The sequence below is a fragment of the Calliopsis andreniformis genome, chromosome 3, assembly GCF_051401765.1.
Source record: "Calliopsis andreniformis isolate RMS-2024a chromosome 3, iyCalAndr_principal, whole genome shotgun sequence".
Lineage (NCBI taxonomy): Eukaryota > Metazoa > Arthropoda > Insecta > Hymenoptera > Andrenidae > Calliopsis > Calliopsis andreniformis.
The window spans coordinates 21,587,703-21,612,757 of record NC_135064.1 but is presented as its reverse complement, the minus strand read 5'-3'; the positions used below and the strand labels follow the sequence as shown (position 1 = coordinate 21,612,757).

Sequence of the window (25,055 nt, the reverse complement as noted above, 5' to 3'; positions counted from 1 at the left end):
CCTCGACCACTTGGCCAGCAACAACGCGTTCACAGAATCCCAACTCCAACAGATGGTCCCAGGGTCCATATCACGACTGTTCATTCTTTTCGTTATCCGCGGTCCTCTGTCGGTGGAGCTGGCCGATTCTCGCGCATCGTTGGCTCCCAATTTAATGTTGCTCCGTGAAATCGGTCGCGCGACGACTGGCAGGCAAACACAGTGGCCGATTCGTTCGCCGTGACGCGTGCAGCACACGCGTCGACTCGCCGCGAGCGAACGCGCACCGACCACGGCCCGTGATCGCGTTATTAACGAGACACGTCGCCGCGTTTGCCCGCGTGTCGATTCCGCGAGGGCGCGCTGCACCCGAACTGCTTAGCAAATATTTGCCGCGGGAAGAAAATAGATCGATGCCAACGGAATTACACGGCCGATGCATCTTTCGGCGCGCGTACGTGTGTGTAAAGAGCGATCGATGGTAATTCGATTGGTTCCAGCGCGAGCGGGGCCGCGGTGAAAGTGACGTTAAAGCTGCAGTGCGCTTCCGATATATTTCACGCGTTCTTCAACGTACGCTCGGAGGGACGTTTAACGAGGTCAGAGGAGCAGTTCCAGTGGATTGGAAGAGTTAATTGCTTCCTACGTGTGCTTCAGTATTTGTGGTTCTAGGATCTTGGGGACGTGAGGAGAGCGAGATGACTGAGAATTCATGTGGAACTGTAGAATGTTGTGTGGTATAGTGTAGAGTAGTGTAGGATCCGGTAGATATTGTAGAATGTTATGTAGCATAGTAATGAATGATGTAGAAGGGTGCAGAATTCTGTAGACTACTAGTATAGTGTTATGTGTACTGTGGAATAGCATAAGACAGTGTACAATATTGTCCAGTTGTGTACTGTGTAGTATAGAATAATATACAGTAGACTTTTGAGTAGTAAAGACTAGCACTTCTGACACACGTAGTCGTAGCTAGGGTATCGATGTGAATGTAGAAAAAATGCGAATGGAGGAGGCTTTACTTATAAAGAAGGACGAAGATGAATCGATTTCATCGCGAACCTAATTCATACTCATTAGTCACATGAGATTAAGGTGGCGTGTGACCCGTGGGTTATTGTAACCATAAAACAGGATTACCAGTAAGAGAGCAGCAATTTTGATAAAAGGTAACTGGAATGCTGACCTAAAAACGTGAGTATCCCATCGATCGTAAGCACTTTTTTATAGTCCCTACAAATACAGCTCATTGCAGTGTGCTCACGATATTCCAGTTTTTTAAAATCAATGCACAATTTCCTAAAGTACTGTGGGATGTAGGATAACTGAACTTGCAATAGTTTACCAAACCGATAATGTTCGAAAAAATCCCCTACATTCTCCAAAAAGATTTTGTTATCAACTTTTACTATAATATATTCTCGTAGACTTTTCCTTACTACTTGTTATGCAATGCACAAACAGAATTATTTGGTGAAATAATTAGGGGTGGATGCGACAGTCAACATGGATGGCATACGTGAACACATATTGCGTACCTTGAATATATACATAAATGTAAACTGTGTTGTGTAAGACTGTCTCATTAGTTTGGTACTGACAACACTGAACCCTGTTTGCCCTAAATGTCTTCATTTGCCAGTCAAGGAGCTTATACATGAGGAGACAAATTGCTGAGCAAAAGTACACCATGTTGATCTTATTGGCAATACTTGATTCAGAAAAGTGACAGCTCTGAAGGATGAAGAGTGAATAGGAAAACAGAATTGTGGAATTAGTTAAGGATCAAGGGGCAACCCCACTTATGGGGGTGAAAAGAGATAGAGAGATCCCTTGACTCTCTAATAAACACCATTAGAGTGCTTGTCCCCTACTGTAAACACCCTTTAACTTCCATACGATCATCTTGTGCAATAAATCTCTTGCCCGCAAATAAATCTTATCCATTTCACCTGCTAGTTACTCAATTTACATCTTATGTAGGGTGTTTGGCTTGGGAGACAATTTAAGGGAAAAAAAGTATGTATAAGTATCTATCATTTCTCATCGCCAAATGTTATGAGATCCTCATTATAGTAAGACGTAAAAAGTTAGCACGAAAAGTAGGAGAGTAAAAAATAAATTCAAGAAAATGAGATGACTTCTTTGGAGTAATATTCATGATTCACGCGATTCGTCTTCGTTCTAAGGAAATTATTCGGCGGGGAATGAATGTCGAGACTCAGAGACTAGATTGTCGATCATTTAACCGATAGATCGTTTCGCGACCAAGGCGTGGTTCATCAATTATTTCGTCGACGAAGCGAAGCGCCCCGTCGGATCGATGCGGAATACGTCGACGAAACGGAAGCGCCTAAGTGAGTCACCGTTACGTAACTCGAGCAAAGTGGATCCTGAGGCCTTTTCTGAGTTCGAGATACTCGGTATAAATTCTTGACTGGCTTGTCCCGAGGATATTCATTGAAATTTCTGAGCGTCAGTTTTCGAGATATCCCTATAGATTCACATCAGTAGGTATACACACACTTTTCAAAAGAGAAATGAAATATACAACCTTGTCGAAAGCAGACTAACGAATGATGTTTATCTATAAATTTAGCACATAATAATGAAATGTGTCTGCAACAATTTTCACGATTAAAATTGCATTATACTTCCCGTGAATTTTCAAAGCTTCAATAAAACAGAATTCCATACAAATCCAGTTACGGTTAAGTTATACTTTCCAACATTCATTCCTCGAACCAGATATTTCAGTAATTACATAGATATTATATTATGCTTGCAGGTTTTAATTGTAATGTCAGTGCTCATAAGGGTAAAATGCAAATTCATTAAAATTCATTCAAACATTCAATAGTAATGAATGAAACATTTCAATTATCGCGCATAGTTTGAGTAAAACTGTTTCATTAATCAGAAGGAAACTATCTTCGCTCTAGCAAAGTTTGTATAAGGCAAATGCATTCCTCCTCAAAGCAAGGGAATTGCGTGGAACTCTTCACTTAATCTACGCAAAACTCCGCAACATAAGTACGACAGGTATCAAACATTACCAAACAAATCTTTAATTGAAAACATAATATATAATACTATTCTGCTTCAACATTTTCCTGAAATTGCCTATAAAAATTTTGTTGACGCCGTGGGAGGGTTAGTTACATTTCTCACCATACCCTCGTTACATCAAACATTCACAAACCTCCGAACAATTAATCAAAACTTTACCAAAAATGACCCACAAACCTCAACACCTCCCTTTTAAATGCACGATCGAGACCCTAATTAATGGCATTGACTATGTAAATACACAGTAGAAGGCGACAAACGTTTGCATGCTGAAGGGTTAATGGACGGAAGCATGCCAGGAGAGAAAGAGAAGCAGAGAGCGCATTGCATCCAAGGCCAGGCGAAGAGAAGAGAAAGGGAAGAAAGGCAGACGGGGTGAAGGGAGAAAAAGAGAAAAAAAGTTATGTTTAATCGAAAAACCAGCGAACCTTCATCGCGTCGGTCACGATCGGTAGCCCTTCAGGGTTGGTACCCTTCCGGCGTGGTATTGTTCTCCCGGGTGCGGGATCGCTTCACTGTCGGACAGAAAAAAAGAGGAAGGGAAGAACGCTAGGCCACCCCATTAGCGACCACCACCAGTTAATACGTGTCCTACACACACGTGTGCGTGTTACGTTATACACGCGCGTTACATGCACACGCGTGTATAGTAGACCATCACCACACCCCTTGCTACGCCACCTTAAACTGGATAATTCGGGACAAAGAGGAGGAAATGAGGGAGAAAGGGGAAACGAGGGCTAAGTCTTCCCCTGCTGTGAAGCACGCCCCGCGAATTACTTGTAACGCATGCTAACCCAACAACAATTGCTATTTTCCCTCAACGCCACTCGATTCTTCGCCTTATAGCCAATCACCCCTCTTCTACGCCTTTATTGTGTCATTTACATTGTTTCCTGCCTTTTCTTCGCCTGCTGTACAGTCCCCAGAGGGAGAATATTCTGTGAATGGTTTCAAGTGTTTGACTCTTCGAGGGAGAATTTTTAGGTAAAAGTGTAGAAGGTGTTCATGATTAATGTAACCAGCAATCAAGATTTTCTACTTCAGAAAGATATCTAAGCTTCTTCGGTGTGTATAGATTCTTTAAATGAATTTTATTAATTTAGGTTAGTGTAAGTAGACTGAAATTTTCAGGACAAAATCTACAAAATATAAATACTAAAAAGAATTAATTCGATTTCAATTTTTATTACTCTGTTCTTCCTGTTTCTCTATTCTTATAAAAATAATCTCGCTCGCATTTTTAGATTTTTGCTGAATACTAAAATGCCTTCTTAATAAACTGGAGAAATACTGTAAACTCTCTCAAAAAATTAAAATAAAAAGTATTCAACCTTTTAGCTACATAAAAGTCATCGAAATTCCTCTACGAACAATTCACAGAAAGAAAAGATTCACAAACTCCATTTCGCGGCCATCGACGTCGATATCTTCCCCCAAAATCTGCACGAGGAAATGAAGTCTCACCGTCGCGTCGACGCAAACGAATTGCACACCGAAAAATGAACGTTTGACGTTTCACTATCCTTTCAAGCGTCACGGAAAAAATGCCAGTTTCGAGAATGCATTTTCTAAACACGCCGCAATTAAACGCTTTCACTGGAGATATGAAAAAGCCCGACGAATCTTTGAAACGTTGACGCATTCGGCGACGAGGCACGACGAGGGCTCGCCTGAAAACTGTACGTTCCAAAACTGAATGGGCGCAATATAAAATGCAAATGACACTTTCGCCGAACCTCGGGGGCTTCTTCTTCACGTGAAAGGCCATACGAAAAAAAAAAAAAAAAAAAAAAAAAAAAAAAAAAAAAAAAAAAAAAAAAAAAAAAAAAAAAAAAAAAAAAGAACGAGAAAGGGGTAGGGCAATGTTGCCTGGAAAAGTCCTAAAAGCTGCGCGACCTACATAACGCGTAGTCGCGACACGTTAACGTTCTCGAGATAATTTATTTATTTCTCGTTGGTATGCGACTCGCACGTAAACCCCTGGGAAAATGTACCTCTTAAACCTGTGAATTGCTTCAAGCGTTTCCCTCGTTTGCGACGGTCGAGGCAGAGTGATCCGCTCGTAAGTCTGACAGGAGAGATGAAGAAGGAGAGATCGGTGCTAATAAGGTGCTTGAGAAAAGTTTAACGACGACCGAGGAAACGACGCTGTTCCCGTCGTTCCCGATCGCTGGCGTTCAGAGTTTTGGCTCCAAACTTCCGTTTATCGATCGGCGCGTCGCGGGCCTCTATTTATGGACCGAATGTTTCAAGCGACAACGCGAATCCACTCGGGGGCCCCATTTATGCCAAGTATTTTCAGGGTAATGTGCGACCGAGTGGGACCTAATGGACGCGTCAAAGTTACCAGGGATCGACTTTCGTTGTAAATTTTCGGCTCCAGTATGCTTCTTTTCCCCAAAATGTGGGAACACAATGCTGGAGTCTGGTGCAACTTGGGTTCCGGAATTAATAGACTGATACCACCTTTTTTCTTGAAAACTGGACGAGGTTCCCTTTAAAGTTCATAATTTGGAATTTATTGAGAAAGAAAAGTGGTGGCGAACCTGATTTAATATTTCAGAGAGAAGACTGAAGGTATGCATTTCAAATTCAGTGGAATGGTAGCAGTAGTATTAAAGGAATTTAAGTCGACAAGTACAGTCTCCTCTATTATGAGTTTTCTACTTATAGAATATTCTTAACCTTCAACTACGAACATTTAATTTTAATATGCAAAGACTTCGATTAAAACCTATTGATATAAATATTTCTAAATTAATACGGTATTAATGTGAATGTAGGAAGGAGATATGACATACAAGGAGATCAGTTTATCTGGGAACTCTGTAATGAGTGTTACAATAACTGCTGCCAACACTCGGAGGGTTTCCAGATGAATTGGTTACCCTGTATACTCCCAACTTTTATCATGAAGTCTTCGATATTGAAATGAGAGCAATACTAAAAATATATCGCGTAGAATCTACCAGACTCCATATCAATATTTAAAGGTTAATGCAGCGGCACGGCAATAAATTTACAGTCTTCTCAATCAATAATAAATTTTCAATCGACAAAATAATCATCTTAATCTTGTTTCGAAAATAGTTCCACTCGTTTCACTTATTCGAAAAGAATTCCAAAATTACGTTTACCTCAATTAATGGAACCGACTAATTGTTACAGTACTGAGTTGGTAGAAAGTTAATTATCGAGTTCGTGGGAACACAGCTCTGGTATCAGATAATTTTTCCAACTAATTGCGTCGCGGAATTTCCTTGGAGTAATCAGCGGAGGTTAAACCTTCGCGACGTAGACTCCCCAAAGGATAAGCGTTAATTTTTAAATTAATTTTCACGCGAATGAAAGTCTCTGCGGCGCGGTCCCGCGACACATCGAGCAGGTGAACGCTCGAGAATCTAAATCGGTGGAACGAGTAACGAAAATCGTTGATAATTACAAGCTATAAAATCGTTCCGAGTTACAAACACGGCGAGAGCAAGCTTTAATGGGGGAGATTTTCCCCCAAGGATACAAATGAAAATGTGTAAGCATTTGCATCCCTGCGGGGGATTGTTATCCTCCAGGATGTTTTTTAATTAATTTTAATGCGTCCTTAAGCTCGTGCTTCTTGTGCGCCACAGAGCGTGTCATCCCCTAGAACTCGACTAACGAGGTTTTAGTGAAAAAGAATTAATCATTCGGTCGAATGGGAAAATACTGTTAGTTTGTAAGAATTTTTAATAAACTACGATGCAACCTTTTATTGTGATTGTATCTATTGAAAGGATCTTTTATTCAATAAGAGTGGAACCAATTCTCTCTTTATGCGTTAATAATATTTTTCTATTGTCTCCGTGAGACCACATCTACAATTTGCGCGAGACATTAATAACAACCATTGATAATTCGCGAACCCGCGATGCTTTCATATAGAATCGTCATTAGCACATCCCATGAATATTGTACAAATGTTTATGCGGTGTTCAATAATGGTATTTACCTTTGAATATTCGAGCTGATTTTGTATTATATATCACGGTGATTTCAATGCAAACGAGAAATTATTACAGACTACTTGCAACGATCACACTCACGACAAGTTAATCCCTGGTCGATCCCTCGAAACTTCTTCGAGTCGCTTTTGCACAATACTCGTTGTTTGAATCACGGTCAATTACAAATTTGCGTGTTTGAATTTCGAGAGCAATTGTTAATGGATCAGGGTTCATAGTTCTGAATGAAAAATAAGGTTTCACCCTCAGAAAAAAACGTTTTATAGACAAGCCTACTTGCCTAGCACAATCCTTCTGTCTGTCTTATTTAACCAATTTTGTAAACAATTTTCAAAAAGGAAATACAAATGTGAAGAAAATATGGATTGCATGAGGCTTCATGGCGCCAATTAATTATATTCAAAGTTTTGGATGTGAATCGTACCTAGGATCGCAATTAGCTTCATCAGAGATCTGAGAACGCACTGATTAGTATCAGATATAGAGAATGCTAGTCAGCTTTATGGAAGTCCTATTACTCTGTGCGCCGTCAGATCCTTAATGAAGCCAGCTAGATGTTGGCGAAATGTCAGAACACTCTTCTGAAGGTATTGAGACTGCTCTTGAAGGTTTTGGATAGTGTTCAAACATTTATTTTATATAACTATTCCACAACTCAGACCATATTCCCATAGTTTGACATTGAAAGAAAAATATAACCCAAAGGAAACTTCTAATTCATCATTTCGTCGAGATACGCTTAAATTTGAACGAAAGCAAATCTACTGATTAATTAGAATTCATGTCAAACTAAAAAAAATTAACTAGTACCACATAAAGTGTTTCAAAAATACGGTTGCAAGTCCTCAGAAAAAATCGGTCCATAAATACGTGAAACGAAGGTGCCAAACGGTTTTTGGCACCGAGCCGATCGAATGATCGATTCTTCCACTAGGTGGACAGATCGATCAACTTGGAAGAACGGAGGCCAAGTGCAGGGTGCGGGGATCACACTTACAAGACTTACGATCGGCGTGTCTGGTCCTCTTGCGTTCCCTAGGCGTCGTCCTCGTCGCTGGCGTCTTTGTCGCGGTCTTTACCAGCGATTCCAGTAGCTCATCGTCACCGTCAGTTAGGTTCCCGTTGGTATTCTCGTCTCGTATCAGCGGGCCCAGCGAGGTGCGACCTGGAACACAAAAATATATATCTATTACCACCTGAGTATACTACGAATAAAGATAAAAGAAGAAGTGTGAGGTGCACATAAATATATTTTTAATTTGGCGAACTAAAATAAGAGATCCTATTACTGTGCCTGAATCAATTACTGTGTCTGAATCTATTATTGTGCTTTTCGTATAAAATCTATTTAAAGAATAGTAATAGGGTCTTTTACCTTGTATGGGGTTTGATTCTACTGATTAATTGATATATTTTCTACCTTTTTGCTACTTCAGGTGGTCAGACAGTCAGTGACCTAATTTGGTAACACATTAGCGATGGAAATGTGAAATGGGGGAGTCAAAATAAAAGAAGATTTAATAGCAGTTTCCTGCGAACTGTCTTAGAAATAGTCAATTCTCAGGTATAATAAAGAGGAAACAAAAATCGTGTGTTATGTCGTATGATTCTTCATCATCAAGGCACCACGCGAAGAAACTTGCCTAGCAAAAAAATCCTGTGCAACACGGAATTAAGTGGTCATATAGATCCTACAAAAACCCAGTAGATTTCAAGAGAGTGAACTTCCTTGCAACCTATTATACCCCTTTGTAAAACCAACAAAGGTAGCTTGACTACAATAAGACCAGCTCTGCTAAATCTACAAAGTCGACTCTTGCCGATTCTATTAAACTCAGGCCAGTCAAACCACATCTCCAAACTCACCAAGAGACTTCGCTACCTTCAGATTAACATTTTATCCCTTAAACGTCCCCTCCATAGTCCGACCACCCCTTTCTGGGACACCTGTATCTCGGTCCACCCTGAGGAGTCATCACGCTATGACGTTCACTTAGATCCTACGTCTGCAGAGACGCGCGAGACATTCTTCTTTCATCGCTACGGCTAACTCTTCGCGGAACAGTCTTTCTGCTCCGGGGTCCGCAGGGTGGAAACTTGGGAACCGTCAAAAGCACGTGGAGTTCCTTTGAGAGCTTCTTTGAAACTCGCTTGAAAGAAGCCTCCATTGGCGGTCTTTCTGGCTGTGTAAATCCGATACGATGGTGTACGAGGAAGGCCGCACGAAGAACCGTGAAAAGGGGGCAGCCAGCCGGACGGCTGAGGGTAGACGGGAGGGGGGAGGATGGGAGGAGGGAGGGGGAGAAGGTGAAGGGAGGGTAAGGGGTAGGGCAGGGGAGAGGAGGAGAGGAGGAGACCAGCGGGATTTCCATGGACGTGGAGAAAGAAGGAACGAAGTTTCTCGATGCGGTCAACCTAGTTAGACCTGAATGTCGTCGACTACTCGGGTTCTCCCCGCTGGTATTCGCGGCCATCGTCGGGGGAACGTTAAATGACTCCAATTCTATTCCCACCACGGGACAGGCCGCGAGAACTGCTTGATGTTCGGCGCGTTTGAAATACCGAGTGGTCCTATGAATGTGTAAATCGCGCTCGCGTATTCATGGAAGTCTCCCTCTTCCCCCATTTTTCCGCGATTTTATGAAGCAAGCTCGCGGGAAAAGGGGAGATTGTTTATCCAAACGAGGATTTCTCAAATCGAATAAAGGGGATGAAAAGAGGCGTGCTCGTTTGGAATACGTAAGGGGATTAATGAACCATTAGTCGTGTGGAGTGTTTTTTATTCTAATTCTGAATGCGGCTTTTAGGAGTAGCGGGGCTCGGAGTTGTTCACATAGAAACATTTCGCGAAACATTTCGTTGCATAATAACGATTCTTCGTAATCACGTTGCAAGAGTATTCGTTTTTTTTTCATCAACAGATTTTCCTAGCAATTCTTCCGATTTCTCTCAATTTACAAAAAAGCATCAAATAAGGAAAATGAAATCATATAAAACTAATACACGTAATGACTCTCAAGACCCTTGAGTAGAAATAAAGTATATTCATAAAATACAATACCAGCACAGAAAATTTCACACTCACATTTTCTAGGATTAAAATCCCCACACTTTATTCTCCTTAATATTTGCTGAACGCACATTACTAGAAGGTGCACGGCTCCCGTATTTTAACCGTGTAACCGCCAAAAGGAAAAAACGAAATCATTTCATTCCTTGAAATCTTGACACATATACACCCCCATCCAAAAGACACTTGCTTGGTCACATTATACGTATAAGGAACACGTTTTAAAAAATAATGAATTGCATTTAAAACGTCTAAAATTCACGTGAAATGTGTCTAACTTAGAACTTATTCTGGTGTCGATGTACACTAGCTTGCTCAGACACAGGGAAATCAGTAGAATAGGACTTAATCCAGACGCCAAAAATCAGTAGAATAAGCCTTGTGCAAGACACAGAGAAGCCAGTAGAATAAGCCTTGTTCAAGACACAGAGAAGCCAATAGAATAAGGCTTAAACTAAACCGAGAGAAATCAGTAGAATAGGCCTCAAGTCAGACACCGAGAAGCCAGTAGAACAGGCTTAAAGTAGACGCCAAGGAATCACTAGAATAGGCCCCAAGTCAGACACAAAGAAATCAGTAGAATAAAGCTTAAACTAGACGCAGAGAAATCAGTAGAATAAGCCCCAAAAGTCAGACAAAGAAATCAGTACAATAAGGCTCAATCTAGACGCAGAGAAATCGATAGAATAAGTCCCAGGTCAGACACAGAGAAATCAGTAGAATAAGCCCTAAACCAGACACAGCGAAATCCCCTCCTATTTTAACATATAGAAATGCATTGAAAATAGCAAGTGTTCTTATACATTTGGTCAGCAGTATATAATCCTCTCAAAAAAGTCACAGATATGAATGCAATAATACGACGGAAGGTTCTCGGGTCGAGTAGAATCTGCCGCGACAAATCGTGATCCTCCGACGAATAGTAGCAGAATCCGTGTGGAAGAGTTCGTAGGGTTTGTTCAGGTGGTCGGGGTGGAGGGTCATGGATAGCGAGTCGTGGGATAAAGGTCGTCCGTGTAGAAGCACCGCGCCATGACTTAGGCGGAGCGTTTAGGTATTTTATAGGAGAGCATACACGAGAATAAAAGGGAAGAAGGTTATGATGGCTGCAGCCACGATAATGCACGAGGACCGGGAAGTTTACGAGCCGTAAAGGAGGGCTAGCTTCGCGCCCCTTTGCCCTTTTGCACGCGCGCAGACCACCGAGACCGAGAATAAAAATTCCACCGCCACCTTCGGGTAAGGGAGGATTCGCGACTACAATTCGAGGTGATCTCGCGTGACCCAAGCGATATCAGATTCGGTCATTGTTCGCCTCGTTCGGCCAAGTGCCCCGATGATGGCTAATTCCAACAATGGAAAGTCGTGTTATGGTAAAGTGTATCCAATTGGCTTGGAAACGGATCTTGTTGGGGCTACGAAAGTGGACGATGAACACTTTTTAGATGCCTTGTTCTTGGATGGAATTGTGTATGTTAGGGGTGGCTTGGAAGATTAGAGTATTTGCGTGGGAGAAGATCTCTTGTATTGGCTGTAAGATTATTGCCTGCATTCTGTGAGAGAAATGTAGAGGTGCTGCTTTGATTATTTCAAGTTTATTAAAAGAGTATAGAGTGTATACTGTTGTATACTATGTATATAACTGTATACGATGTGTTCCAACAGTAACGTGTTGTACATATGTCCGCAAAAACTAACATGATATAAATTCTACTTATATAGAATAAAAAACTTGTAGGACAAGAGAAGCATAACTAGCTGTAAGTAGTAAGAGTCGAGGAGTCAGGAGAAAGTAGTCAAGATCAATGTATGAGTACCTCAAACGCAGAAATCTGACACATACTGCAATAATTTCTAATAAAATGTATTTAATAAAAATTCTACAATACAATACAGGTAACCATTTATAACACAATAATAGTAATCAAATTAGAAAAATATTTGATTAAACAATCCTTCAATCATAAAACAAAAAGAATAGTTGAATAGTATTGCAACAAAATTGAAGTAGTAAATACCTGTACCTAATCAGACATTGAACACAGAAGAACTAGCACGTAGTACGTATCAATAATCCACGAACCAACCTATCGAGATAACTACATATCAGACCAATTTCACGCTGAAACCATTCTATGGGCAAACTCTATCTACCACGTTCTCGAAAATACGCAGCAAACCAGCAACATAAAGCAGGAGGCGAAACGTAAGAACCAGGAAAAGTCACTTGGAAAAGATCAGAACGAAACGCGAATCCTGGCGCGATCACGATTTAAACTCGATTTTCGCGTAGCCATGGCCGAAGAGCGCGTCCTGGAATCTCGATGTCGTTACTTTTCATCATCCTGTAATACCATCAAATGAGCCGACGCTATCCTCGACTGAAGAACGTTTGCTTGAGGAAGGCATTTATCTCGCGTGCCGCTACCAGCCAGAACGTTACGGGAACGAGGAGAAATTTTCACACTTTGTTCTTATCTTCGGCGCAGGGCTTACACTTTTAAAGCAACGTGTTCTATTTCCGTGCGTTAAAAACCTTTGCGTGTCAAATGCTACGTCTAGCAACGATCTACGATCCTAAAAAACTATTATCCCGACGAACAAAAATTTCAGCTAATATTTTTCTCATTATGGAAGGATCACGACTCATAAAACCCGAGAAGAAGTTACGAAATTAATGTAATCGACTTCGATGTTTCGATCGAGCTGAACGAATGACGATGTTATTACATTTTATTGCCTTGTTCTGTGTGTTACGGTTCCGCGGAGCCAGACATCGTCTAACGCAGAAATATGGAACTTGTCGACGGCAGGATATTAGAATGCCTCGATCAATGAACGCGTCGCGTTGGAAACGGGATTTATGTTGCAAATTACGTCTCGATGCCTGGCGGAAGAGGGATACAGAATCATCGTCGGTGCGATTATTTCCATTTAGTACAGGATGAGCCGATAACAGTAATATATCTGAGCAAGGGATTCTACATGAAAAACCAGGAAGAAATTTGATACGCTTCGAAATCGATTTTCTCGACAGCAAGGCACTGGAACAAAATATGATATTCCAAACTTTGTTCTCATTCTACCTTTGAATAGAATAAACTCTCCGTTCAATTATCGATTCCACTTGCTCAGCAATACCAAAACCTAAGAAGTACTTCAATCTTGTACTACTGATAACTATGTCGAGTTATGGCATTCAAGAAGAAAGTCACTAAAATTTCAGGAAACACTAGTATCGATCCCTTACAGACCATGACAGTTAATTAAAATCTATAAATATCAATGAACGTATCTTTAAAATAGTAGCAGTTCACGAAACCTATTTCCCTACGAAGTACTAAAGAACAGAAAGAGCAGAATGAACAGAAGGCAAAGAAGGAAATAAAAAATCGGCTTAAAATAAAAGGAAACTCACCATCTTTCCTCTGTCTCCTCCAGGGCAGGGTACCATGAATACTCTCGACGTCAGAGATATCGCTTCCGAGGAGTTGCCTGAGCTCCGCGTCCGCGCGGTCCTCCTTCGTCCTGAATTTGCCGACCTGCAACAATCAGGCGAGACATCGGGTTCAACAGTGTAGCGTGCAGCCACGATGCTATCGTATTAAGAAATGAAAACGTACGGACAAGCGGGATATTAATGCAACAACGGTAGGCAAGAAAAGAAATTGATTCTCCCCGCGGCAAAAAAGCAATTTATTCTCTTAGCTGGGGCTGGAGGGGGCGTGGAGGGGGAACTGAGGGGGAACTGAGGGGGCACCATAATGCCGTTCACGCTCCGATAACTGTATTTGATGAGAGCACCGGCTCTCTCTGCCCCGAAACATTCTCGACGGCCACGAGACCAATGATACATACAGGGTGTGAGGAATAGAAGCTGAGACGTGTGCTAGAGGAGCAGAGAAGCTTAAATGAGAGAACAAATGTTCGATCTATCTTCGTGTTGCAATAACAACACCTTCAACTTAGGATCAATGAGTGGGAGAATTTCATGATCTTAGGAAATATACAGAGGGTTCGATAAATGGTGAAAGAAAATTGTAAAGGTGAGTCTATATGGCAAAATAAGACAGAAATCAAGAGTGACAGAATTGGATTTGCAGCTCTGAGTTTCAGAGTTAGCGCCTGACTAAGGTCTTATTCTACTGTCGGTTTGCAGTAGCCAGGTAAGCCACACTGAAATCAGTAGAATAAGCCCCGAGTCAGACACATAGCAGTCAGTAGAACAGCCTTTGACTCAGAGACAGAAAAGTCAGTAGAATAAACACCAAATCAACTTTTATCCGAAATATTATTTAACACGTTTTAGTGTATATCTGGGACACCCTATACACATGGAGAAGGGCCAGCGTGTAACTCACCTCTGTGATCATCTTCCCCCTGGTTTTATTTCTTTCACGGTGATTGGCTTTTTTCTCAAGCTGCTGTATCACCCGCTCCCGCGTGGTCCTATACTCCAACGCGAACTCGGACACGATCCGGCAAAACTCGTTCGGCTTCGTGTCCTGCACCCGGTGCAGCGGGATGCCCAGCCAGAGGATGAATTTGTGGAATCGATTTATGATCCGCCTGTGCACGATCCCGAGCACGATTATCCTCTCCGCGCAGTCCGCCAGGAAGTCCGACATTCTGTTTCGACACAGACAGAGATAGACACAGACACGGATTAGGGCGTTGCGAAATTCGTTTACCGAGAGGCTGAAGTGCATAATTCTTGGAAGATCGCATTGAGAACGGATGTCTTTCACAGTGCTTTTGTAACGAATGTTCGCGATAACGTTATGGTACGTTTAGATCCGATGCACACGAGCGATATTTTGACGGACGATCTCGTTGCGATCGTATGTCTGCCTTCGCTGTTTGCAATTGGGAAAACAAAAAAAAGACACACACGATTCCAATGAAATCGTATGTCAAAATATCGATCGTGAGCATTGAGCATTCTTTCATCCTTTAGCAGAATTTAGTTATTGTGAAAGAATAAAATAGACAACTGGATGAAAGAATGCTCGTGTCACTCGCATTTAGCTGAAGTTAGGAGAGACAAGCGTTAGCTCGCTTGATTTAAACGCACCATTTGCATGTTAAATAAAAACTGATAGTGAGACGTGATTGATTGGAATAGCCTCTTCACTGAATTTCACGTATTTGCGCAGTACCTACTTATTTCTGAGATATATTTTTGCGAATCGATGCAGTGTCTCATTTCTGTATTTAATTACATTTACTTACAGTTTATAATGGATAGTCAGTAATTTTGAAAGTTAAACGAGTTACATTTTTCACCTTATGAATACCGTATCTGTTACCGCGTAACTGTAAACCAAAAACCCAGCATCCCGTGTAGAACGTCACCGAGGAAATAAGAATCTGTCGCTCGTTTCATCCCGACTCCACGAAATTGCTGTCAGAACGGTATATCTCAAGATTCCCGAAAAGATTGCTGTCACGAACGATAATTTTTTACATTAAACATCCCATTATCCTCGAGCCGAGGCGAAGGCAGAGACGATCGCTCAAACGAGTTCCGAGGAGGAACGAATTAACTGAACCAGTATTTAGGACGTACCGTTACACTTAATTAACGCGGCCTACACGAGCCACGGCAATATTAACGAGACGTTTCGCCGTGAAACAAAATATCACCGCAGTATATCTGCGCGAAATAACAGCGTGCATCAGCCCGACAACAGGATATGAAGCGTTACTCGACTGCGACTGCTACTTACTACGCCCCAGCCACGTCCCACCTCGCCCCCTGCCACCTCGTCGCAATTAAGTACGAGATTTGCCAGAGTCCCAGACGCGAGAGCATTGTTCCTGCTAACGGGGAACTGTAAATACGATTAAACGCGTCCTAACGCATGCTCTGGGAACAAAGGATACTCGCGCAATGACAACTTTAACGATGACCGAACAGACTCCTGTAATTTCGTTAATTCTGGGACTGCTTATTCAGGGACAATTCACTCCTCGCTATCATTGCATCAGTTAGTTAAAGATTCGTGAAATGTAAAATAGTGGAGGCTAAATGAGATGGAGATAGAAATGAGGTGATTTCATGTGAGATGTAGACTAGGATAATTCACCCTAGAACGATACCCTTAAGTGTTTCGGCATAAGTAACACTTTGGGGTTGCGAGTTACCCTCTGACAAAATAATTAGAATAATATTTATTATTTTCAAAAAATTCTTTTTCCACCTTCTTTAGGTATCTTAATCCCTTGGACTTTTATGACGAGTCTGATTCGTCCTATTTGTATGGTATTGCAAACTAAGTGAAACCCCATGAAGTTAAGAAAAGATAGTTGTACAGCTTGATTCATATTTATGCAAAAAAGAAAAATTTTAAGTTCCTTGAAATCGTCGAATTAAAATTTTTGTGATGTCTTTGGCGGCCCAGGGTGTCGCTCTATGATTAATAATTATTTCCTCCACTTCTTCAAATTGATTTCTCAATTTTTAAATGCGACATCGAATACTATTCTCTGAAGCTACTAATAACTAATGTAAAAATATTTCAATTTTTCTTATATCCCGATACAAGGAAAACAACAGGTGGATCAAAGTTCAAGGGGTGAATCCACAGAATTAGTCAGCCAGATTCCCCATGCCCACTTTAAAATCAAAGATTTATCTAACAGCGTTCGCCCTCTCCTACAACGGAAACTTGTATAACAACCTCCATTGGAGAAAAATTAAACCGAGGAAATAAATGGGAGAAGAAGAGTATCATCCAGCGTAGCTGACTTAGATAAGGACCAGGCCAAGCAGAGGGATGGGAAGCGGACAGATAAAAGCTTCGAAGATCCACCGTGGAGCTCGAAGTAAAAGACGGGATAAGGTGAAATAAAATCGAGAAAAAAAAAGCGAGAGGGTGGAGGGGGCGCAGGAAGTCGGACCAGGGAAGGAAGAAATACGCTTTCAGTAATTAATGGTGGTGCCATTTGGAGCGGCGCCAGTTTCGTCCCAAGAAAAAAGTTTGTCGCGAGTTTATCGAACATTGGACGGATCCTCGGAATTTCGCGGTCGAAACTTTCTGGAACAAAGTTAGCCAGGGTCCCAGACGGTGACCAGAGACGAGCCATGTCCACTCCTATTGGCTGCGATCTCGCGACGGGACGCGCGGGACATCAGCTAGCTACTTACTTGACTTTCATCATCGTCGAACCGTCGTGTTTCGCGATGAGCTTCAGATGGTCCCAGGATGCCTTGCACTCGCTCTCCAGTTTGCCGATGTTCGCCGCGAGCTCGTCGAAATCGATTTTCGAGGCCCTCGTCACCGCGCCGATCTAAACAGAATTCATATCGCTCCTGATTACGTACTCGTCAAAGCAGACAGTAATTGAAACTAGTTTTCGTACAGTGAGTTCTTTTGCTAATAATGCTTTCCTAGATCTGTTAGTTCTCTTTTAGAAAATTGAAGAAAATTTAAGGGTTGAATGGATTAGGTAAGGTATCTGAAAATTTAATTATTAAAAAATTAACAAAAGCTCAAGTTTTTGGATTTTGTGGCAGTAAATGCGCTCTATAAAACTAACAAGAATGTTAAAAATAGAATAATAATTGGTGACAGAAATTATAAAGGGTGATTCCACAGGTCAGAGCAAAAAGAAAATCAGAATTAATGGTATTAAGCTGAAGCTTCCTTTTCTGACTTATTAATCGCTGAAAGTACACCTGAAGGCGCATAAAATGCGTCTGATTTAGAGACTCATTCTACTGTCACCGCTTGTAACCATTATTCTACTGCTAACCCGCGCCAACAGTAGAGTAAGTCTGCCAGTCAGACACACCATAAGGCGCAACTGCAATTTCGTTACGTTTGACGTAGAATCACTCTCTAAAATTTGTGCCCCCTATTACCGAACCCCTATACGTCCCAATTATATCAACGTAACTACTTTCGTTAAAAAAAGAAAACTTTCATTTAGAAAAAAATGTCGCAAGAAAGTTAAAAAAATTCCTGCAACTGGATGAAATAGAGCTCTTAGCATACGCAGTCGATAAAGAACGCAACGAGGAGTCCCCAGGAGGAGACAAAAACTAAATTGAAAATTATTTGCAGGAGGGGCAGAGTGGCTGCACCCTCCAATTACACGAGAGCACGAGTTGCCCGTGTGGCGGACACAATTTCACGGAATAGCGTTCGTAACAGCCTCCTCGAAGAAGTTGTTCGGTAGGGAGGAACGAACTTGGACGCGATTTCGCAAATGTAGCTCCACAGTTATTCCGTCTTGCGGGCGCGACGCCGCGCGAAACTAAAGTTTTATCCACTTCCTCCGCGGCGCGAGGCAAAAGCACTCCGCTCCCCCTCCGTCTCTGTCTCACCTCTGAATAGAGATCCGTAGAATCTGGAAACTTCTCCATCACCATGTGGCAAAGGTGATGAAGCAGCGAGTGCTTGTGGACCGTATCCTTCACTTCAGGTACTTTGGCGAGGTATTCCAGCTGAAAGCCCTTCACCTGAAAAAGGCCGAGAAGACGTGTCAGCGTTACACGACGCTCCGAATCGTGCTGCAGCTAACTTCTACGTCTCAGAGCTTCGGACTTTCTACACAGACGCCTCTGACCGCTTTCGCGTGTAACATAATTGTCGCGAAAAGCTCGGGAATCGATATTGCCGTCTCTAGGAGCCGGCGACTGCATTTCTGAACCCGCCGGGCTTTTTACTGGCGAAAGTTTTTAAGAGCTCGCACCTGGACACTTTGGAAAATTTCGTTCCGAGGCTTTTTAGTTTTTCTTGGGTAACGTGAAGCTTCGAGCACCCATGAAAAGCGAAACGTGACTGTGCTTACTTTGGAGTTTCATACTTTTCGAACGAGGACCTTTTATTCGTGTGTGAATAGAGATAAGCTGGCATGTGATTTATTAATAAGATTGCTCATTTTAAAGTAAATTTACTTCTATGAGTGGAAGAAACTTTGGAGATAGAAAAAAATTAAGAAAATTAAGAAGAAAAATTCAGAAAAATTAAGAAGTTCTTAAATACACATTTATAATTAACTGTCGTATTTCAAGAGATCTCAAAAATCCCCATAAACAAGTACATACTTTTTGTCAGCAGAGATTCGATCTGGACATTTCCCAAACAACACTTTCTCCAGATTGTTTATTCTACTGAACTTTTACTCTGAGTAATTTATTATACACCTATTTATCGTTCTATTAGTATATCAACAAGATTCTAAACACCGAAATACTATTCTATTCCTCGAAACGAAACCAAAAACCCAAGTGGCAAATATAATTCGTCTTGAGCTCGTCTTTCTTGCTAATCTGTTGCAAGGTGCAAGGAGCTCGGCTCACGTCATCCGTGAACTTACGACTCCGCACGACAAGTCCGATAAATGAACGTACCCTGTAAAAAGGCACTGAACAACGACGCGAACCAGCGATAAGAAATGATTAGTCGTGGGGCTCTCAAAGAACTTGTGTTCTGGTTAATATATACGAACGGAAGTTAACGATGACGAACGAAAAGGAGTCGTCCTGCATCGAATTAGAATCGCAAAGTATCCTGTACACGAATATTCGTGCGACTGTAACGTTTGCGCATTCGGTATCGCGTGTAGAACTGCATCGACCACGAAACCAAAAGCTACCGATCGCGTTTCCATGCCACTTGGAACGTCGTTTGCTTGTTTCGAAGACAGTTTTCGTTGCAGGCTACACGACGTCTGCACGATCAGTTTCAAAGGGAAGCAGAAATTTCTTTTGATGTGCACTCTGTTACGTAACGACGAAATCAAATTTGTTTTCCGGAGTACTCTGGTGAAAAATATATGCATTATCCGTCTGAAATGAAATAAACGCAGAACTTTTATCCGTATTACAACCTGTAGCCATTTCCTCTCCAGAGCAAGCAGCAAACTGAATTCAAATTTGTAGTCATAAGTGGACATAAATTTTCAGGTATTTATGGAAACTTGGAACGTAGTATAAAAAGTTACAGAATTTGTATAATATTAAAAAGACATAGAAAGTATAAAAAATGGAGTGCAAATTATATCTAATATTCAAAAGACGAAGCAAATTTTAATTTAGGTCCCGTTTCTACTCTGTTTATAACATGAAATTGCATAAAAATCCAAAGTCTACTCACAAGAATTCTGAATTTAATCCACAACACTATTATTTCTGTACTCTTCCTCATCCTCAAAGAGAATGGTCACTGAGAATAAATCGCGTACTAAAGTCGCCACAAAACGTGGAGCACAGTGTCCAGAATCGCCCAATGTTTTCCAGCCAACAAATTTTCCAAGTGTGAACGTGTAAACTGCGACGAGCGTCACCCATGTCCGCCGCGTCGTTATCGGACAAAAGGGGGTGCGATATGCCGTGGGTCCACGTTTTGAAAAGCGTGGCACTCGGCCAAGGGAAGCACCTGGACTCAGGGCTTCGTCCTCTTTTTTTTTCCGTACCATCGACTCAGGGTTACACGAAAATTATCGACGCCGATGGGTATCGATTCCGCGCGAACGGCGACTCCAACGGACGGATTAAGCGGATATCATTTGGCTGGCATTCAATACCCACCTCATTTCCGTTGAGGAATATCCCGATCGAAAGGAGCGTGCTCAGAATCCCGCGGAACGTTTTATTCACTCGCAGGGTCTCCATCCCCTGCTTCAGATCCATCAAAGGGTCCGCAATTTCCTGAAGTCACAAAGGTGGTTCAAGATTATTATTTTTGTGCCGCTGCTGGCTGGTTCGTTGCGTCAGCGGCTGGCTCATTCGCGAGGATTCGCGAAGTTGTCACCTACTGGAGCGTTCTATCATTTTGGGCGTAGAAAATGCGAGAGAGAGAGAAGAAAGGTATCTAATACGGTCTTTCTTCTCAAAATTATTAGAAGTGATGTTGATTGACCTGTGATATTCAAGGAAATTAGCATTTATGCTTTGTCTAGGAGTATCAGAAATAATGTTCTTTTTTATCCTACAAATATTAGGTCGCGATATAGTAGTCTTGAGCCTGTTCAGTGGATTTAGTTTGTTAAACCTTGAGTAATTAATTTGTATCCTATAAACTATAAGTCTGTCTTGTACTGTGTATGTAAGTATGTTTGGTAATACTTGTTAATAAACTAGAACCAGAACTAGAACTAAAGAAAAATATTTTTAAGAGTCCAAGAAGTTATCGCGAAGCTCCTTACATTGAAAAATTCTATTCACATATAATAGAAATACGAAATAAATGTAAAAAAACATGTATCAGTTACTACCAAGAAACCTGTACTTTTCTCAACATGTAACACCGTTCGAATACTTATGAGCGGTAGTTTGCATATTTCTATGATTATCTGAAAATGGCTAATTTTGGCCTAACAATATCCTTCAATCCAACTATTTAATTTCCCTTCTTTCATTCCTGAAGATAGACATTAAAATTCCTGATCCGCCTAGTCAGTCGATTTCATAGTGTCTCAAGTTAGGCGGCAATTCTCCGAAGGAAGTGATGCACGTTTGCAGGTAGCACACGATCGTGTATCGGAATTCGCCGTGTTCCCAGGCGAAGAAATCGCGCGATTATGCGAGGAACGTTCCCCGCGACTTCCTTCCCCGCATACCTGGGCGTCCTTCCTCGTCGTGGCTGCGACTATCTCCGCGGAATTCGAGCCGAGATTCGTGAGAAATAACGGGCCAATTCGAACCCTATTACGTGCACTTATATGCGACCGGGTTTAATAGAATTTGCATCCGAAATGACATGCAGACTTCTCACACGATACGGTATTCAATTCGCCTCGTTTTTTCATATCACAGGTCAGATAACGACGGGAAGTCTGTTGCCTACTTGAAATCTATAGGTACTTGCAATATTTGCATATCACTGGCAATTTTGCCAATTTATTTATTTTTAGTGAAGAATACAAAGGGACTCGTATTATTTGAAATTGAAGAGCTCGAAAAAGAATCTGAAACCTTTCTATTTTAGAATAGTAGTAGGTAGTATTAACGCCAGTCCTTTCTGCTGTTATTGAATCGTTCTATTATTAGGAAAATGGAAGCTAGTTGGTACCTTTTCATGACTTTCTGAAAATTTGAATTAAACCCCATTTTTAACCTGAGTCGTATCACTATATTGATAGATATATTAATCGTCAGTACTCAAAAGACTGAACACCTAAATGCATTTCTTTATAGGCCCTTAATATTCCCAAACTCCAAGCGAGTTATAATTAGAAGCAATCCGACGCAGCGAACCCAGCCCATCGATAATTCATTGGAATCTCAGTGACTTACCTTCTCCGAATTCTCGAAGTCCAGTTTGAACGCCCAAAGTTTCAGCCTGGCGGGCAACTCCGAGATGGAGGCCAAAGTTAGAAGAAACTGCTCCGCCGAACCCAAAGGTAGGTCAGGATTGGCGGCCTGCGCCTCTTGTATCCTCGACCTCTCCTCCTCGGTTGGCAGCATCGTCAATAGTTTCTATCGCGCAGGAACCAGGACACAGGGGGGGATTGGGACGAACGAAGAAGAGAAACGAACACGAAATTAGAGAAATCAGGAAAAACAGCGAAAACCAGAGCGTACGTGCGTTTTAACTGAACCAGGGGGCTAATCGTGAACCAAGGATCGTGACTTCCACGGTCACGCTTTCGATCGGGCGTTCGAACGAAATTGGGATCGTGGACGGATATTTCGTATTCCGGGAGAAAATCGAGAAACGAGTGCAAATATGTCAGAGAGATTTGTCGACTTCGGGGAGTACCGTGGTACAATTTTTACGGAAAAAAGTAGATTATAGGGTGATAGGGTGGATGTGCAGGTAGATACATGTCGCAGACATACTTCACAAGTGACACAACTCGAAATATGAGATTTTTTAATTACAGCTATAAATCAGTTTGATAAATCCATCTCTATTCATTACGGAAAGTTTACTAGTTAAAGATCAAAATTATAGAATTTACTCAAAGAACTATTCAGACGTACATTACAAATTACTTAAATAATAACAAGAAAATTATTTAATGCAAGTAAAATGTAACTATTGTTTACACTAATTATTCAAGTAAGATAACTTTCATTGAATAAAACTACTCTTTATGTCAGTGTTATGTATTTAATAAATAATTTTCTATTAAACTTATAAATAGTGTTTTGTTTCTCCTCAAAAACATACTTTTTTGAGTTGTGTCATTTTTTTAATACATCTGCGATATCTGCTTCTACATTTGAATACAGAAAATATACAATCATTCAGTTTGTCAGTTCCCGTGGGTTATTTTTCGTTTCATAGTTTCATTAATTCGCAGCCAGGTGGAGCATGAATACGAAATTTAGTTGAAGATTAGTGGACTAATATCTCCATCGCAACAGTTGCAAACTCCGTTACGAGGTCACGTAGAATTCAGTAGTATTAAGCAGTAATAGTCAGACGTCTAGACATTGATTAATCAACGAAGTAGAATGCATTAAATCGAGACGAGAGGATTCCAATCAATTTTAAAAACGATTATACTATAAACATTCTTTGAATTTTCACTTACATTAACTTAGAAAAAGTTGAATATTCAACATTTAGTACCGTCTGATATAGCTACTTGAAATACTAAAACAAATTATCACAGTAATTGTAATCGTAATACTGAATCACTATTGATTCTATTTTCACAAAATGTGCATTTTATGCTTACATATACTCAAATTCAATGTTTATGAACATCTGCACATCCCCTATCACTACTTATCTGTATAATGAATCGTACGAGTAATAATACGTATCTATTAAAATCATTAAAGGGAACTTCTACTAGAGCTATAACTTAAAATATCTAAATGCCTGATTATCTAATAACTGCTCTGTAAAAAGTTCCATAAGCAATAAAATGAATAAGGGTAAGGGAAACGAACGAGCCTTACCTCAATACCCTCCCTGTTCATGATAGTCGCGTCCATCTTCAAGATCGCCGTTTTAATGGATCTCGGTGGCGGCAATTTCGTCATCCCAATATTGATGGCGTTCGATCTTTTATGGTCCAGCACGATGATCTCCTTGTTCTTGTTCATCTCTTGCTGCTTCTACTCGACGATAAAAAGCAAACGCTTACATACTCAGTGGCGATCTATTCGTTGGTCAGTGTAAACTTAATAGATTTATTTATACGCTACGAACACTCAACAGTCGTAAACGTAATGATTAATAATCGAACACCGTGCACGAGCGGCTTCCACACAAAAAACATAACCGCCCACTGAAATAATTTATTAATAAATAAATGCAGGTCACACATTTATCTCAAAACAACGAGGGGTGAAAACACAAGGGGGTGGAAAACACGGTGACGTGCTTGTCGTTTCTGCGAGCCACTCCACGCGAAATAACATCATTATCAGCGAAGCGGAATTAGTAAAGTTGAAAACGAATAATGTACAACAATGGCTATTGTTATACTCCAGACTATTTGAAAGAAGAAAAAGAAAGGAGAAGAGAAGTTGTAGAGGATATTGTCATCGTTTATAATAAGCGAATCGAAAGGAGCTACATACAAATTAAAATTACTTGGAATTTTCTGCGAGGGAGTTATTGTTATAGCATTTACATGGACACCTATTTTCGTTGAATACTACTGGGGGTGTCAAATACTAGAAAGAATAAATTTATGTGTAGGTAGACCGAGCAAATGTAATATTTTGATAAATTTTATTCGATATTTAAGGGAACTCTGTTCATAATAGAGTACTAATTACTATGGTGCCCTTATCAACTAATGATTTAATCTTCAACCTCATTCATCACATTTACTCGATCTAAACGTAGGCACTTAATTTGTTACGTAGCAAGCATAGAATAGAAGAGAGGGAAATTGTTTGCATGGGCAAAAGCTCGTTCAAGGGTAAGGAAACCCGGCGTTAAGTGAAGTTAAGAAATTAGGACTCACCTCCTGTAAAATTCCAGCATGCCATTTCGTTCATTTTTTTCGTGCGAGCA

The 25,055-nt window shown here is 41.0% G+C and overlaps 1 protein-coding gene across 2 annotated transcripts in view; it reads right to left on the bottom strand.

Moving 5' to 3' along the window:
- The window catches only part of Fhos (Formin homology 2 domain containing), a 201,469-nt gene that overhangs the window by 2,772 nt on the left and 173,642 nt on the right, over positions 1–25,055 (bottom strand). Inside the window, exons 11-19 of one of the 2 annotated variants that reach the window (XM_076375467.1) lie at positions 23,987–24,145; positions 22,367–22,549; positions 20,660–20,779; positions 18,452–18,586; positions 17,270–17,412; positions 14,481–14,748; positions 13,538–13,661; positions 8,047–8,214; positions 3,477–3,563 (exon numbers count right to left, since the gene is read on the bottom strand). In XM_076375467.1, coding sequence (XP_076231582.1) covers positions 3,508–3,563; positions 8,047–8,214; positions 13,538–13,661; positions 14,481–14,748; positions 17,270–17,412; positions 18,452–18,586; positions 20,660–20,779; positions 22,367–22,549; positions 23,987–24,145 — 1,356 coding nt within the window. In that variant the 3' untranslated portion in view covers positions 3,477–3,507. Of the gene's footprint in view, positions 1–3,476; positions 3,564–4,253; positions 4,729–8,046; positions 8,215–13,537; positions 13,662–14,480; positions 14,749–17,269; positions 17,413–18,451; positions 18,587–20,659; positions 20,780–22,366; positions 22,550–23,986; positions 24,146–25,055 lie in introns of those variants that run through there. The other variant, XM_076375466.1, reaches the window with a different exon arrangement.